A 17,732-nucleotide genomic window follows, 5' to 3' on the forward strand; every position below is an offset into this window, starting at 1 on the left:
GGTGGGCTATAGTCCATGGGGTCACAAAAGAGTTGGGTAGGACTTAGCGACTCAACAAGTATGTCTGGGGTTGGATATCGTCTTATAGCTCTGAGCTCAGACTTAGAAGCAAACGTGTCCTCAGAGGTCACCTGGTCCTGACCGAGCAAGAAATTAGTCCACAGGCAAGTGGGAGGCCTTGTCTGGGTTAATGCATTCATGGTCCAGCCTTTTGAAACTGGACTCTGTGTCGGGGTTGGTGATCAGTGCCTCCTCATGCTGCGTCTGGGCAGACATTGCTAATCAATGAGCCTATCCCCGGTTGGAGAACCTACACCTTGGTACTCCAGGCAGCCACAGCCAGTCGATCAGCGATGGCGAGGCAGAGGATACCTGTTTGCCTTGCCTGCCCCTCTCAGCACAGCATGCACACCCAGGTCAGGGAGGCAGTTGGGAAGAGCCCCTGAATGGCACCATCACTGAAGACGTCATTCATCCAGCTGCCTCAGTGAGCCATGGTGCCTGGCCTGGCCAGATGCTGCTGGGGCCCGTTCCAGGCCGCTCAGGCCCGAGGCTGGCTCAGCCCCGTGTCTGCCATCCTGCAGGTGATCAACGTCGATGGGACCAAGCGGCGGACCCTCCTGGAGGACAAGCTCCCACACATTTTCGGGTTCACACTGCTGGGGGACTTCATCTACTGGACTGACTGGCAGCGGCGTAGCATCGAGCGTGTGCACAAGGTCAAGGCCAGCAGGGACGTCATCATCGACCAGCTGCCCGACCTGATGGGGCTCAAGGCCGCGAACGTGGCCAAGGTCGTCGGTGAGTCCGGTCAGCCTCTAGCTGGGGGCCAGCCCTGCCACAGGCTGGTGGCTCCCCTTTGGTCCACAGGCAGCCGAGCTGGAGGCTGAAGCTGGGGGTGTGCGTGCCGGGCTGGGGCACCCGCTCTGGGGCTGGACAGGGCAGGAGGTGGTGAGAACACCAGGACATGTGATGGGGTGGGGTGTGGACCGGGCACAGTGAGTGGGCGCGGCTGGCAGTAGTTGCTCTCACGGTGGCTAACACTCGCCTACTGCGTGCCAGGCTCTGGCTGAGCGTCTTAGTACAGCCCTCTACACTAATGACAAGGCGGCCCCATTAGTGCTGGGGCATACAAATGGGTGGCCAAGCTCAAGACTCACGCCTGGGGCTGGGCCGGGCTGAGATCGTTGTCCAGTGTGACAGGCTGGACCCTAAAATGCACACCGTATATCTAAAAGCCGGGATCTGCAGAAAGTTCCCTTGACACAGTGACTTGTCGCTTTATGACTAGGATTCCCAGTGCAAGTGCATAGTCTATACTGGGGACAGCAGTGTCCAGCTGTGCCGGGGGGACAGAAGCGGGGATGGGACAGTGGGCTCTGTAGGGACAGGGAGTCGTCCCCACCTGGGGTCCCGGTGCCTAGTCCTACACCTTCTCATCAGAGACACTCAGTTGACCTTCGCTGGAGGGAGGGACAGGGGACTGACCAGAGAGGCCCCAGGGCTTGCCCTCAAGTTGCTTCTAGTCCAGTGGGTGAGCTCTGCTGCCAGGCTGGTGAGTAGAGCTGAGATGTGAAAGGGATGCCTGGCTTTAAAATGCAAGGGAGGGCATTTGAGCGTGGAATTTGGGGAGCAGGTGGGGGCAGGGTCTGCCCGGCAGAAGGGGCAGCTGAGCACGGGCCTGGAGGGCCTGAGGGGCACCTGGGGGGTGGCGGGGGGACGGTGTACCCCTGTCTCCAGGAGAGGTCTTTGGTCTCAGCCTGCCCTCCTCAGTCCAGATGATGGAATCAACACACCTGGTTTACCAGCCGCCTTGGAAAGCACTTTCTTTATCTACGGCAGAGTACAAAGCCCACCAGCACATGGGTGTTTGAAAAGCAAAGAATAAAGCTGCAGAGATAAGAAACATGATGCCTCCATGGGGTGTGATTTAAAGTTGAGAAATTGGGTCCCTTCCCACCTTCTGTCTCTCTCTCGTCAGGATTTACTGAGAAAGATGGCAGAGAGGATTTCTTTTTTTAGCTGAAATATTTAACACGAAATTAAAGCCAATTTTAACAGCACTGTGGCAGAGTGAGTCTAACAGGCTGGCCCAAAATAAAATATATGCTGACTACCGTCTGCTGGAATAAGAAACAGGCGCCTTGGGCTGTCCTGGGTGAATCTGAGATGTGGAGGGCGCTGAGAATGTCGGGGACTTGGAGGAGGAACCGTCCGGGTGGTGACTTGGGCTGCAGTCTGGTTGCTCAGCAGGCGGGGAGGCCAGGCCCAGCAGGCAAGGGGGAGCAGAGGGCGAGGCATCCCCAGGCGGCCTTGAGGAGGGGGGCTTTCAAGTGTGCAGGGAGGCCCAGGGCCCGGAGCCAGGGGGGGACCCGGGTTTCCACCAACCCTACCTGCTGTCCCCTAGTGGCGCCTGGGGGAGATGAAGCCACATACGACCTGGAGCCACCGCCCCCCCATTGCAGGGCCACTGGGGTCTAGAACCTGTGTCTTTCCGTCCAGGAACCAACCCGTGTGCGGACAGGAACGGGGGCTGCAGCCACCTGTGCTTCTTCACGCCCCGCGCCACCAAGTGCGGCTGCCCCATCGGCCTGGAGCTGCTAAGCGACATGAAGACCTGCATCGTGCCCGAGGCCTTCCTGGTGTTCACCAGCCGGGCCGCCATCCACCGGATCTCCCTGGACACCAACAACAACGACGTGGCCATCCCGCTCACGGGCGTCAAGGAGGCGTCCGCCCTGGACTTCGACGTGTCCAACAATCACATCTACTGGACCGACGTCAGCCTGAAGGTACGGCGGCGGGGTGTCCTGCTGTTCACCTCTCCTGTGAATACCTGCCGGCGATGGTATCGCCTCAGAGGCTTAAAAAAGGTTTTCTTTTTTTGATAGGTTTTCTTTTGGGGGGCCATACCATGTATGATCTTAGCTGTCCAGTCATGAGAGAGCACGATGCATGATCCCCCTGCGTCGGGAGCAGAGTATTAACCCCTGGACCACTGGGAAGTCCCTTAATATATTTTTTTAATGATTTATTTATTTGGCTGGGCCAGGCCTTCGTTGTGGCACTTGGGGTTTTCAGTCTTCGTTGTACAAGCGGGATCTTTGGTCTTAGCACGTGGGACCTAGCTCCCCAACCAGGGGTTGAACCCAGGCCCCCTGCACTGGGAGTGTGGAGTCTTAGCCCCTAGGCCAGCAGGGAGTCCCAATAGTTTTGTTTTGTTTTTTTAATTGAAGTTCAGTTGCTGTGCAATGTCCGTAGCGAGTGCACAGTATAGTGATTGACCCTTTTGAAAGCTTAGACTCCATGTATCGCTACTGAAAGTATTGGCTGTGGGCCCCTGTGGTCCAGGGCATCCTTGTAGCTTATTTTATCCCTAATAGTTTGTACGTTTCTCTCTCTTGCCCTGATGTTGCCCCCTCTCCCCTCTCCCCTCTGGTATCCACTGCATCTGTGAGTCTGTTTCTTTTTTGTTATATTTGCTAGTTTGTTGCAGTTTTTATATTCCCATATAAGTGAAATGCTACACTATTTGTTTTTCTCTGTCTGACTTATGACAAAGTATAATGCCCTCCAAGTCTGTGCATGTTGTTACAGATGGCAAAATTTCATTCTTTTTTATGGCTGAGTATAAAAAATTAAAAGAAAAAAACTATAGGGAGTTCCTTGGTGGTCCAGCAGTTAGAACTCTGTGCCTCCACTGCAGGGGGTATGGGCTTCATCCCTGGGTCGGGGAACCAAGATCCCACAAGCTGCAGGGCGCAGCTAAAAATAAATTTTTAAAAGTTAAAACAAAAATTAAAAAAAATATTTATTGTGGATTGATTCAAACCAATAGAACACTAGTGAACCCATGTTAATACCTAAGCGTGAATGATTACAATGCGTAGATCCGGTGGACACACGGGTGGCTGTTTCTAGAATGATTATGTACCCATGTGTCTTTTGCTTCACCGCACTCATGCCTCACAAGTGCCCGCTTACTTAACAAGCTTTCTTTGTTCTGGGTGCTACTGCAAATATCCTGGATAAGTACAGGAGAGCCTCCTTTATCTTCTCAAGTCGAGTTTGGCAAACTGGTCCTTGGGCCAGCCTCCTGACTTTGTCAGTAAAGTTTTATTGGAACGGTGCTGCCCGTTTGCCTGTGGATCGTCCGCACCTGCTGTTGTGCCACTGAGCTTGCGTGCTGATTCACTTCCGTTGTGTCTGACTCTTTGCGACCCCTTGGACTGTAGCCCACCAGGCTTCTCTGTCCGTGGGATTTGCCAGCAAGAATACTGGAGTGGGTTGCCATGCCCTCCTCCAGGGGATCTTCCCGACCCGAGATCGAACCCGCATCTCTTGTGTCTCCTGCATTGGCAGGCGGGTTCTTTACCACCTGTGCCGCCTGGGAAGCCACTAGGTAGTGGCAAATCCATGTACCCTGTGATGCCTGAAATATTTACCAAAAACATCCTCTAACCCCTGTTCTAAAGCACGGGACACTGAAATGATGTAGTCATCTACCTTTTATTCTACCATTGGGATTACATGGTTCGTAAGGTTTTTTTCTGATTTTAAAAGTCGTAGGGTTCACTGTAGAAAGAGAGAAAAATATACAGAAAAAGTATAAAGAAGAAAATAAAACACCCACATCCCCATTGTTTGGAGTCAGCCACTGATGGCGTTTAGTGTATCTCCTTGCATTTTTTCCCCATGTTAGTGCTTCTCATAATCAGTCATATGCTACATAGAATTCTGTATCCTGTGTTTTTTTCGTCACATTATAACATATTTTGTCTCAAGCTATTACAAACTCTTTGACATAATTCTTTAAATGTGTAAATTATTCTACTGTGCATATATTTCTTAATCATTGCCTTATTTTAAATGGCCTTCCAGTTTTTTCCCAACTCTAAACCATACCACAGTAACAGATATCTCTGTGTATAAAGTCTCTTTTGTATTTTCTTTCCTTTGAATAACATTTCAAGAGGAAGATTACTGGGTGAAAGATCCAAGGATTTCTTTTTTAGGATGTAACTATTTTGAAGGGTCCTGAGACATGTATATATAATATACTTATATAATGATATATTATTTTATAATTATGTACTATTATATAATATGTTTACATAGTTTAAAAAAGTATATATATATATATATATATATATATAGCCAAATTGTTTCTTCTAAAAAGGTTGTTTTAAAAGTTCCTTTAAAAACTCGAATGTTGAGGGGGAATAGATAGAAGGAATAAAAAGAATAGAAACTCAAATGCTGTGATCTGGCCCCTCATCAGTAGCTGGTCAGTTGCTGATAGTGGTTATGGTCAGCAGTCGCTCCAGCATCAGCTGGTGAGACGTCTGCTGAAACTCAGGTTCCTAACGGGTGGCCTCTCCTTCTCCCCACTCCCAGACCATCAGCCGGGCCTTCATGAATGGGAGCTCCGTGGAGCACGTGATCGAGTTTGGCCTCGACTACCCGGAAGGCATGGCCGTCGATTGGATGGGCAAGAACCTCTACTGGGCAGACACCGGGACCAACAGGATCGAAGTGGCCCGGCTGGACGGGCAGTTCCGGCAGGTCCTCGTGTGGAGGGATCTAGACAACCCTCGGTCGCTGGCCCTGGACCCCACCAAAGGGTAAGGGCCGCTTTGCCAGCCCGTGCGCCCGTGCCCCCACCGCCTCTCCACACCAGCCAGTGCAGTGATGCCCCGAGGCACATGGCTGCCCGCTGCCCGTCGACACTGCAGCTGAGAGTAGTAATGACCGCTGTGAGCTTGGAGGTGGCCGGGACCAGCAGAACCCTTGAAGGGGAGGGTCATCTGGTTCATTTCACAGTCGGGACACTGAGGCCCAGAGCAGAAGCAGGAAGGAAGGGAGGCCCCTGTATCAGGCATCACCCGGGCCCTCCCAGGGGAGCCTCTCGTAGGAGCGCCCAGGGGCCCTGCCAGCGTGAATGTCTTTGTACCTGATTTCACGGATAGCGTGGATGTCTCTGTACCTGATTTCACGGATGCAGAAACTGAGGCTCGGAGAAGCTCAGTGACTGAAGGTCACGTTAGTGGGCCAAGAAGTCCTATCCAGATCCCTGTCCAGAGCTTCTCCTCCTGGCCTCGTGCAGCTGCTTGGCTGCAGATTGAAACCTGCCTTGCAAGGCACATGCTTTGATCTGTCAAGCAGCCTGGGGGCCCTGTCCTGGGGCCAGAGGGCCAGGCGGAGTCTTCCTCTGCCTGCACTGCTCACCCCATAAAGCATCAGTGATGTGTAGGGAGCACCCCAAACCCTGCCTGCTGCGTGCTGTTAGGGAAGGAAGATTTCTGCAGAACATAGGGAGAGGTCCAGATTTTAGTGAAAGAACCAGGAAACACAAGTCTGAGATGGAGGTTTCTTCCCCAGAGCTGATGGTGAAGAGCCAGGAAAGAGGACCTTGGGTGGAGGTGGTGGAGCCGAGTTCGAATCCCGGCCCTGCAAACCCTGTTTGTCTCGGGGTCTTGTTTTCTTCCTTTTTTGAGGAAAGGGACTGCACGCCCTGATTGGCCCACGTTCTCCTGTCTAGCCTACTTAGCATTTGTCCCTGACATGGGGTCCCCACCTGGATGTCCTGACACATGGCCACCACGGTGTGCACGTGAACAAGAGTATCAGGGCTTAGCTTGCAGGGGCGGCTGCTGTGCGACCCCAGGAGCCAGGATGCAGCTCCGTGGCTGCTTCTGGAGGGACAGTGGGTTGGGGGGGCTCCCAGGTCTCCCCTCGTCCATGCTTCCTATAAGATGCCTTCAGCACGGCCCAGCAGATGGCGGCAGGCAGGCTCCCTGCCCTGACTCAAGGGTGGACACGCTGACCGAACCTGCCCTGCTCCCGTGTCTTCCAGCTACATCTATTGGACCGAGTGGGGCGGCAAGCCCAGGATCGTGCGGGCCTTCATGGATGGGACCAACTGCATGACGCTGGTGGACAAGGTGGGCCGGGCCAATGACCTCACCATCGACTACGCTGACCAGCGTCTCTACTGGACGGACCTGGACACCAACATGATCGAGTCATCCAACATGCTGGGTGAGAGCCGGTGGGTCCTGCCGGGAGGGGGCACCCGTGGTGGGGTGTCAGCCACCCTCAGCCCCCAAGGCACTGTGCCCTCGGGCTTGCAAGGTGTGGACAGGCCCCGAGTGCTGACCCAGCATGCCACAGAGGTGTCCCTTTCTGCCCCTGCTGCCGTTGTGTAGAGGCCCTGGTGCTGACAGCCGGGTCCAGACCAACCCCAGGCCAGGATTCTAATCTGACCTGACACCACAGAGCATAGGTTTTCAGTGATGGGGAAACTGAGGCCCAGGGAGGTAACGGGACCTGTGTAAGGTCACCGAGCACTGCTTAGCCCCCAGGACCACACGCTCCCTCTCCATCCGACCCTGAATTCCTCTTGGGTACCAGGCATCGTTCTGGGGCCACTCAACACCCTGGGATTAGATTAAAAACAAAACCCAGGACTTCCCTGGTGGTCCAGTGGTTAGGATTCCACCTGCCAATGCACGGACACAGGTTCAGTCCCTGGTCGGGGAAGATTCCACATGCCGGGGGGCATCTAAGCCCCTGCACCACAACTCCTGAAGCCCATGCACTAGATAGAGCCTGTGCTCCCAACAAGGGAAGGGAGTGCTCCCCGTACACGGCAACTAGAGAATGCCCACAGGCAGCAACAAAGACCCAGCACAACTGAAAACACATAAATAAATAATAATTTTAAAAGCCAGGGAAAAAAAAAACCTTATTCCATATCACCTAGCAGTGAGGGCAGGATTGGATCCTAGAACATGACTGGACTTCTTGGTGGGTGGGGGAGGGTGGCTCTCTTGGGTGGTACCTGTTGGTGGAGCTACCCTGTGCAATTGAGAGACTTTGGCTTCCTTCCTTACCGCCGCGGCCGCCCCCTGTGGTAGGCACAGTTGTGCCCACTTTACAGATGAGGAGACTGAGGCCTTGGTGGTCCGAACCACTTGCCCCAGGTACTGTGTGAACAGAGCCAGGGCCAGAAGCTCTGTGTTCTGGTTTCTGCTCGCAGTGGGCTGCACCCGCCCTGCACACTGACTGTCCTGGTTCATGGGGCCCGGAGCGAGGCTTGACTGCGTCTTCAAGGCCACCACGCCAGCCCCTCAGGGAGTTATAAGAGGCTGGTGGCAGGTGGGAAACTTGTTGCAGCACAGCTGTGGTTGCCTGAAACAATTAAGCTCCCTGATTACCCCAGAGTAATGACACACTCAGAGGAAAACCAGTGAAAGCCTTGGAAACCCGCCCAAGCCTTCAGGTCGAGGGCAGTCGGGTGCATCCGGCCGGGCTGTTTTTCTGCTGTGGCAGGTTTCCCGCTGAACAGCACAGACGTGTCCAGAGCACTTGGTTAACAACAGGGGAGGCCCCTGTGGGAAGAGTGCCTGTGTGTAAGAGCTGAGTGTGGATTGTGAGCCTGGGATTTTTTTTCACTTTTTTCCTTTTTAAAAATCATTTTCAAAACATTATTTCAAATCGTGCCATAGATGATTTCCATTCCGCTTCCTCCTGCTCCCACATAGGAGGAGCATGTCCACATGTCTCTGATTTGTTTTCATGGGCTTCATTTAAAAAAAAAAAATTTATTTGGCTGTATGGGGTCTTAGTTGTGGCATGAAGGATCTCCCTTCGATCTCTAGTTGCAACACGCACTCTTAGTTGTGGCGTGTGGGATCTAGTTCCCTGATCAGGGATTGAACCCCGGTCTCCTGCATTGGGAAAGTGGAGTCTTAGCCCCTGGACCACCAGGAAGACTCCCATCATTGGCATCATTTTTACCGTGAAATAGAGCATATGTGTATATTGGCTTCTGCAGTGACTCAGTGGTAAAGAATCTGCCTGCAATGCAGGAGACGCAGGTTCGATCCCTGGGTTGGGAAGATCCCCTGGAGGAGGAAATGGCAACCCACTCCAGTATTCTTGCCTGGAAAAAAATCCCACGGACAGAGGAACCTGGCAGGCTATAGTCCATGGGGGTCACAAAGAATTGGATACGACTGAGTGACTCAGCATGCACAGAGCATATGTGAGGCGTTCGCACAACACACACACTTTGACGGGGGCAGACTTAGGACCCCACACCGGGGTTGAGGTTGAGCGTCCCCAGGCCCCTCACATGCTCTCTCCCTCCTGCGGGGCTCAGCCCCCCTCTGCGCCCTTTCCACCACGCCCCATCCCGCTCGGCCCTGAGCCTGCCTGTTGCCGCTGTAGCCCCAGCAGCTGCCCACAGGTGTGTGTGTTCCGCATGTGGCTGCTCAGTGGTCACACCCTGGTTCATTTGACACGTCCTCTGCTGCTGGCATTAGCCTGAGCAGCCGTATCCCCAGATGGGGTCACTGGGCTCCAAGCAAGGTGTGGGCCTGGCCCCCTCCCTTCTGGAGGCTGCTGCCTGGGCCCAATGCCTTTCCATCTTCTGGAGGCTGCCTGCCTCCTTCCTCGTGGCCCCTTCCTCCAACTTCAAAACCAGCTGTAGTGACCAGCCCCGCTCACGGTCCTGTTCTCTCTACCCTTGTACTTACATCGGGTGTCCTGGGATAATCCAGGATCATCTCTGCAGTTCAGAATCTTTAATTTAGTCACACCTGCAAAGCCCCCAGCCACGTAAGGCATGATGTTCACAAATCCTGGAGATTAGAATGTGGAGCTCTTTGGAGAAGAGGGAGTGAGTGAGTGAAAGTCACTCAGTCGTGTCCGACTCTTTGCGACCCCATGGACTATACAGCCTGTGGAATTCTTCAGGCCAGAATACTGGAGTGGGTAGCCTTTCCCTTCTCCAGGGGATCTTCCCAAGCCAGGGATCGAACCTAGGTCTCCCGCATTGCAGGTGGATTCTTTGCCAGCTGAGCCACCTGGGAAGTCCAAGAATACTGGAGTGGGTAGCTTATCCCTTCTCCAGGGGATCTTCCCGACCCAGGAATCAAACCGGGTCTTCTGCATTGCAGGCAGATTCTTTACCAACTGAGCTATGAGGGCAGCCCTGGAGAAGACGGAGAATGCTATTCTGCTCATAACTTCTTCTTGTTGTTCAGTTGCTAAGTTGTGTCTGAGTCTTTGTGACCCCAGGGATTGCAGCACTCCAGGCTTCCCTTCCTTCTGTCTCCCAGAGTGTGTTCATATTCATGTCCATTGAGTAGGTGTTGCTATCTATCTCAGCTTCTGCCACCCCCTTCTCCTTTGGCCTTCAGTCTTTCCCAGCATCAGGGTCTTTTCCAATGAGTCCCACCCGGTTCCTCTGTCCATGGAATTCTCCAGGCGAGAATACTGGAGTGGGGGGTGCTTTCCAGGCAGCTCCATGGTAAAGAATCTGCCTGCCAATGCAGGAGACACTGGTTCCAACCCTGGTCTGGGAAGATCCCACATGCCTCGGAACAACTAAGCCCACGAACCACAACTATTGAGCCTGTGCTCTAGAGCCCACGGGCGGCAACTACTGAACCCTCGAGCCCGTGCTCGGCAGCAAGAGAAGCTACCGCGGAGAGAAACTCGCAACCAGAGCATCGCCCCTGCTCACCACAGCTAGAGAAAAGCCGGAGCAGCAGCGAAGGCCCAGCACAGCCAAAACAGATAAATAAGTAAAAGGAATACCAGACTGGGCAGCGGTTCTCTTCTCCAGGGGATCTTCCCAACCCAGGGACTGAACCCGGGTCTCCTGCACGTAACTTTTACCAAGCACTTATTTTGTACTGGCATTTTGACCATTTTACATGCATTCTACATGATCTCACTGAATATTTATCACAATGATAATCACAGACCTCACTGATTTTTTAATCACAGTTTATTACATTTAAGTATCATGGGTACCCATGAGGACACTCTTTTCGTTTTCCAATTCCTTAGACTGCACCGGCTCTTTGTTGCAGCATGAGGGATCTTCAGTTGCGGCCTCCCTGGTAGCTCACTGGTAAAGAATCTGCCTGCAATTCGGGAGACCTGGTTTGATTCCTGGGTCGGGAAGATCCTCTGGAGAAGGGAAAGGCTACCCACTCCAGTATTTATGGGCTTCCCTGGTGGCTCAGACAGTAAAGAATCTGCCCACAATGTGGGAGACTTGGGTTCAGTCCCTGGCTTGGGGAAATCCCCTGGAGAAGGGAAGGGCTACCCGCTCCAGCATTCTGGCCTGGAGAATTCCATGGACAGTATAGTCCATGGGGTCGCAAGGAGTCAGACACGACTGAGCGACTTTCCCTTTCACTTTGTGACTTCTAGTTCCCTGACCAGAGATTGAACCCAGGCCCCCTGCATTGGGAGTGCAGAGTCTTAACCACTGGACTGCCAGGGAAGTCGTGAGGGCACTCTGAAGAATACTCACTTTGCAGATGGGGAGACTGAGGATCAAGGAGTGTACACAGATTGCCCGAGGTCAGGGGATCAGTGGAGGAGCAAGGGGACCCAGGCTGACTCCAGAGCCTGGTTCCCATCCCTGTGGTAGACTGCTAGGCAGAAGGTTTAATTTAAAAATTTTTATTGACATGCAGGGAACTGAAGTTCTGCAAGCCTCATGATGTGGCCAAAATAAAATGAAGTATCTTATGACATACAAATATAGTAAAGTACAAAAAAGTGGTCAGGTTGGAGAACTTTTACATACCGATACTTGTACATCCATAGAAGCATCAACATAGGCTGTGCAGCTTCCATGCAGATCAAAGCAAGGACGTTTCCAGCCCCCGAAAGGCTCTTAGTCAATCTTACCGGCCTCCTCAGGGCTCACTGCTGCGCTGACGTCTGTCTACATGCTCTAGTTGTGCCGTTCTAGAACTTTCTATCACTGACCGTACGGCGTGTGCTCTTCAGCATCTGGCTTCTTTCCATCTAATGACTGAGACTCACCCACGTTGTTACTCTGTTTTACTGCTGTGTCATTTCCATGGCCTGAAGATTGTAGCATTTTTGTTAAACCCGTCCTGCTGTTCGGGTTGTTTCCTGCTGTGGCTGTTACACAGTCGCTGCTGCGCACAGTCTCATCTGTGCTGTTTGGGGGAGCGCTCAGTGCACGTCTCTTATGCAGCAGGAGGGGAGCTGCCTGCCCTCAGGGTAGGCGCACATCCAGGCTCCGTGGGCCCTGCCGATTTCCCAGAGTGCTCGCACGCTTTACGAGCCCGACGTAGGTGGCCAGGCTGTGGATTGGCGCCCGTGTGGTGCCCTGGCTGACGCCGCGCCGTCGTGTCTCCACGCAGGTCAGGAGCGGGTCGTGATTGCAGATGACCTCCCGCACCCCTTCGGTCTGACCCAGTACAGCGATTACATCTACTGGACAGACTGGAACCTGCACAGCATCGAGCGGGCCGACAAGACCAGCGGCCGGAACCGCACCCTCATCCAGGGCCACCTGGACTTCGTGATGGACATCCTGGTGTTCCACTCCTCCCGCCAGGACGGCCTCAACGACTGCATGCACAACAACGGGCAGTGTGGCCAGCTGTGCCTCGCCGTCCCCAGCGGCCACCGCTGCAGCTGCGCCTCGCATTACACCCTGGACCCCAGCAGCCGCAATTGCAGCCGTAAGTGCCTTGCTGTCCCCCTGGCCCTCACTCCCACATGAGACCCACCTGCCTCTGACAGGCAAGGCAGAAAGAAGCATCATGGGTGCACGTGGGCAGTTGGGCAGGTTGTGCACTGCACATATGCATCATGTTACTGGAGGCTCGGGCTGGGTAGAAGCCCTGCTGCTTCATCAAGACGTGATTGGGTGGGCCAAGCCCTCACCTGATACATCCCATGGGAGGCTCTTTGGCTGTGAAAAACAGTCTCTGTCACTTATAGATTTGGGCACTATTCCAAATGCTTTTTACGGCACTTAATCCTCCAGTCTTGGAGAAGGAAATGGCAACCCACTCCAGTATTCACAGAGGAGCCTGGTGGGCTGCTGTCCATGGGGTCACACAGTCGGACGCGACTGAAGCGACTTAGCAGCAGCAGCAGCAGCAATCCTCCAGTCTATGGGATAGGCAACATCACTGTCCCCATTTCACAGACAAGAACCGTGAGCACAGAGACACGTAGTTACCCACCCAAGGCCACACAACAGTGAGACTTGGAACCAGGTCTGAATCCAGGCAAGCTGGCTCCAGGGTCCCCGCCCCCAACCCTTACTGCCAGCCTCACGTCCACTTGTGTGATCCTCACACTGACCCTCTAAACGAGGCCAGCCTTTTTTCTTTCATTCCGGTACTCAGAAAAGCGAGGTTCAGAGAGCTGGAGCGTGACTTCCCCACGGCCTGCAGGGAGAACAGACACGTCCTGTTGGCAGGCTCTTCTCCTGTGACATCACCAGGGCGCTGGTTAGGACTCGGCCTCTGAGCAGCTGTAGACAGCTTACAAAGCTCTTTGTCACCCGGGGCCTTGAGCGAGCCTCTCGCGGCCTTGGGCGTTGGGAGGGCTGGGCATCCATGGTCCAAAAGTGTGGATGCGGGACCCACAGCCTCGAAGGGCGGAGGGGCTTGGTGGCAGTCCTCGGCTGGTACATGATGGGCCTGGGGCCGCAGCTGGGACTCCCCCTTCCTGGGCTCCCTCTGGTCCTGTTCTCCAGTTTCCGGGGGTGCTGTAACCTTGAAGAGTCAAATGGAGGTGCAGGTCATCCACCCCCCCGGGGATGTGACCTGGGTGCCGGCTCCCACGGCTGCGGACCCAGGGCCATGATTGGATTCACGTGGTGCGGCCGTAGCGCTGACAGTGGCCTCTGCACGTTCTGGGTCCTGACAGCCCCGAGGAGCGCCCCCCCCCCGGTCTCACTGTTCACATGGTTTTCGGCCGTTCCCTGGAGCTCATAGTAGCCCCTGGAGAATCCCACAGTCACCAGAGCATCTCACACACTTGTCAGAGTCTGAGGCTCACTGCCTTTCGCTCCTTCCAACTTAAGTCTTGATAATTTAAAAAGAAATAGAGGCCTTCCCTGGCAGTCCAGTGGCTAAGACTTGGCCTTCTGGTGGGGGGGGGGTGTGAATTGGTTGGGGGGATAGGATCCCACGTGCCTCTTGGCCAAGAAAACCAAACATAAAACAGAAGCAGTATTGTAACACATTTAATAAAGACTTTTAAAATGGTCCACATCAAAAAAAAGGTGTGGCTTTTTTTTTTTTTTTTTTTTAATGAGGGGCTTCCCTGGTGGTCCAGTGGCTAAGACTTTGCTTTCCCGATGCTTAGGGCCTGGGTTCGACCCCTGGTCAGGGCACTAGTCCCACATGCATCAATTAAGAGTGTGCATGCTGCAACTGAAGGTCCCGCGTGCCTCAACAAAGGTCCGGTGGGCTGCAGCTAAGACTAAGCACAGCCAAGTAAATGTTTTTCAAAAAGAAATGGATATCTAGTTTTAAAATAACACGTACACTTATAATAAAATACTGAAACGACAGAGACACGTGTAACACGGAGAGTCAAATTCCTCATGGTCCACCACCGCCCCCCAAGAATCGACTGTGTCTTCCCAGCCGTTTTTCACGTCCGTCTCGTAGGTACACACACGGACCTACTTTTTACCATAGCATGCGACGCCATCCTCCCCGGCCCCTCCCTCTTCGGCTCTGACACTGACCGGCGGCCCCTCCTCTGTCTGCCCCCTCCAGCGCCCACCACCTTCCTGCTGTTCAGCCAGAAGTGTGCCATCAGCCGGATGATTCCTGACGACCAGCACAGCCCAGACCTCATCCTGCCGCTGCACGGCCTGCGCAACGTCAAGGCCATCGACTACGACCCGCTGGACAAGTTCATCTACTGGGTGGACGGGCGCCAGAACATCAAACGAGCCAAGGACGACGGGACCCAGGCAAGTGTGCCTGTTGGAAGTGCTGGAATATGGAGGGGCGGCCGGGGGGTGCGCTTCCACAAGGAGCAGGCCACCGCCGCCCCCTTTTCTTAGCAGAGGGGGTGCCGGGGAGCACGGTGGGCGGTAGGTGATGATCTGGGCCCCAGTTATGTCCTTGTGGGGTGTCAGGCTGAGTCGTGCAAAACCCTGAGATGATGACTCTGTGTAGAAACTGGATCTTGGCAGTTGTTTATGGAGTGCTGGTAGATGTCAGACCCCGTGGGGTCTTTTTTTTTTCCCCTTTCCACAGTGGTTTTGTACAAGGACGGTTGGTATTGGTTATTCTAGGCTTATTTTTTATTTCAGAGGAGTTGTGTACAGCCAGTTCTGCTATGAAGCAGTATGTGTGTTTCTGAAAATCACTGCACTGTGTAGAATGGAGCAGAACAGACCTCAGGGCTGATGGGGTGGGGTGGGGGACTAGGAGCGCAGCTCTCAAAACTCCATCAACGACAGACTAAGCAAAAGAGAGGACCCTGGCGATGCAGGGGCCCCGCCCTGCCCCTTAAATGGTTGGGTACATAAATGCTATGGCAGATACGGCCCTTGACCTTTCAGAGACCCGAAGTTGGCTGAGGAGACGGGAGCCGGAGGGCTGTGGCTTGTGGGTTTTGGTGGAACTGTGGAGGGAGGGCTGCCTGAGATGGGATGCAACGTTAAAACCCCTGCATGGATGGTGTGGCTCCCGGTGCAGGGGGTCTGAGGGGCGCTGGAGGTGTGTGTTCACCCCTGCTTAGCGCGGTGCCAGCTGCGTGCTCTGCACTTGCTAGTGTTTCTCCTGGGTGGAGTTGTGCAAACTCGAAAACCATGCTCTGCTGGAGTTGTCCCTGATACATCACAGCGTGGAGCAGAGGCGCGTTTTCCAAACCTGAGTCTAGCAGAACTGACTGCTTTCCTGTGTTAGGTGTTTGTGACCCAGGCCAGGAAGGATGTCGCTGCAGCCTCCGGGCTCATCCGGCGTATCCAGCCGTGTGACAGGGAACTGTGGCCAGAACCCCGGTAGGACACGCCTGCCTGGTCATGCCAGTTTCGAAAGGCTCCTTTCACAAGAGCTACGGAACCCAGTCTCTTTCTCGATTGAGTAGTTGCTGTAATTGCTTATGTCGTGTGGGGGGGTCTCGGCATTGTCATGCAAGGCTGTTTTGTGTCAGGAGGGATTTTCAGAAGATCTTCTGTTCCCTGCCCCGAACTGGGTACCAGGGCTGCCTGTACAGCTGGGCAGCACAAAATACGTCATCCGGCAACAGTGTCAGGTTAACCGTCCTTTGACTGTGTGTCCTTGGTGGATGGTAGAGGCTCCAGCTGTCCCCAGATGGGAGCAGAGCCTGGGGAAGATGGTGGGAATGGATTTCTTTCATCTCTCTCCGGGCTCAGGTGACAGTGACTTTGAGTCCTTTGGAGAAAGTGAAGTGTTAATTGATGGACTGTGGCTTCCCTGCTGAGAAAGTTGCTGGGTGCAAATTGCCTTCAAGTCCCAGGGAGACGAGTTCTTTTGCATTCTTTTATGGTGTCTGCAAAAGTGGGGGAGGACTTTGAAGAATAAGGTCCTTTGAAGAGCACTTAATCTGGATAACATTCATTTCCCTCCCTACTGAACTCGGTTTTCCTGTAGCTTTGATTATTTGGAGCACACCCCCACCCCAGGGATGGCATTCTTCATTATTAGTTGGGTGCCCAGTTGTGTGTGACTCTTCGCGGCCCCATGGACTGTAGCCCACCAGGCTCCTGTGTCCGCTGAATCCTCTGGGCAAGAATACTGCAGTGGGTGGCCATTCCCTTCTCCAAGGGATCTTCCTGACCCAAGGATCGAACGCGCGTCTCTTGCGTCTCCTGCACTGACAGGCGGATTCTTTTACCACAAGTGCCGCCTGGGAAGCTTACTATTATCTACTCTGCTTTTGTTTTTCTATTTAATATTTTATTCTTTCATTGTGGTAAACATACATTATATAAAATGTACCATTTTCACCATTTTTAAGTGTACAGCTCTGTGGCATTAAGTACATTCATACTGTTGAACAGCCGTCCCCACTGTCTGTCTCTGATGACAGTCTGTCCCTGTTAAACACTAACTCTCCACCCCCCTCCTCCCCCAGTCCCTGGCACCCACCATCCTGCTTTCTGTCTCTGTGAATCTGACAACTCTTAAGTCCTGCATATAGTTAGAACCGTGCGATCGATGTCTGTCCTTTTGTGACTGGCTGATTTCACTGAGCACAGTGACCTCGAGGTTCATCCTGGCAGGTATCAGAATTTTCTTCCTCTTTAGGACTGAATAACATCCCACTGCATGTACAGAACACGCTTTGCTTATCCGTCCACCCACCAGTGGACACGGGCTGCATCCGCTTTTGGGACACTTGGTTGAGGACCGCTCTGTACTGTGAGGGGTGGGCTGTTGATGGTGACATTGAGTTGGCTTTTGCGCTGGCATTGTGCTGTTCCTTATGTTAAAACTGGAGTCCGGGCTTTAGGAAACTGGCCAGCCGTGTAAGCTTGATCTCCTCGCTCCTGTCTGCCCGGGAGGGACGTGGGCGCTGTGCCATTACACTGTGTACTTCTCTCCCCTGGTTGTTCCGATGAGTGTGTGCCCGGTTCCCACATACCCACCCTTCACGGGGAGCCTGACTCTGGCCAGGGCTGGCTGGAATCTTGCTTTACTCCCAGGCCGTCAGCTACATTGGTCTGTGGTCTTTGGCCAGAGAGCTCCGTGGCTCCTGAGAAAGGAAGGTGCTGGTTGGAGTTGACGCTTGCCTCCTAGGGCCCACAGCTCCCAGGATGTGGATGTTGTTACCTGCAGAGATGCGACTGGCACACTTCTAGCCGCCCAGCAGGGCTGGACCAGAGGCTGCCGGGTGTGGGGGGCTGGGAGGGTGGGGGGTTCCTCTCCAGCTGGGTCCTAGAG

General features: G+C 53.8%; 1 protein-coding gene across 3 annotated transcripts in view; it reads left to right on the plus strand.

Annotated features, from left to right (window-relative positions):
• LRP5 (LDL receptor related protein 5) overlaps nucleotides 1–17,732 on the plus strand; it is a 123,100-nt gene that overhangs the window by 80,480 nt on the left and 24,888 nt on the right. For all 3 annotated transcript variants that reach the window (XM_025286832.3, XM_025286830.3, XM_025286831.3), the window contains exons 8-13: nucleotides 585–801; nucleotides 2,503–2,792; nucleotides 5,398–5,624; nucleotides 6,857–7,041; nucleotides 12,204–12,527; nucleotides 14,589–14,788. In XM_025286832.3, the coding sequence (XP_025142617.3) occupies nucleotides 585–801; nucleotides 2,503–2,792; nucleotides 5,398–5,624; nucleotides 6,857–7,041; nucleotides 12,204–12,527; nucleotides 14,589–14,788 (1,443 nt within the window). The remainder of the gene's footprint in view (nucleotides 1–584; nucleotides 802–2,502; nucleotides 2,793–5,397; nucleotides 5,625–6,856; nucleotides 7,042–12,203; nucleotides 12,528–14,588; nucleotides 14,789–17,732) is intronic.

Source organism: Bubalus bubalis, chromosome 5 (genome assembly GCF_019923935.1).
Source record: "Bubalus bubalis isolate 160015118507 breed Murrah chromosome 5, NDDB_SH_1, whole genome shotgun sequence".
Lineage (NCBI taxonomy): Eukaryota > Metazoa > Chordata > Mammalia > Artiodactyla > Bovidae > Bubalus > Bubalus bubalis.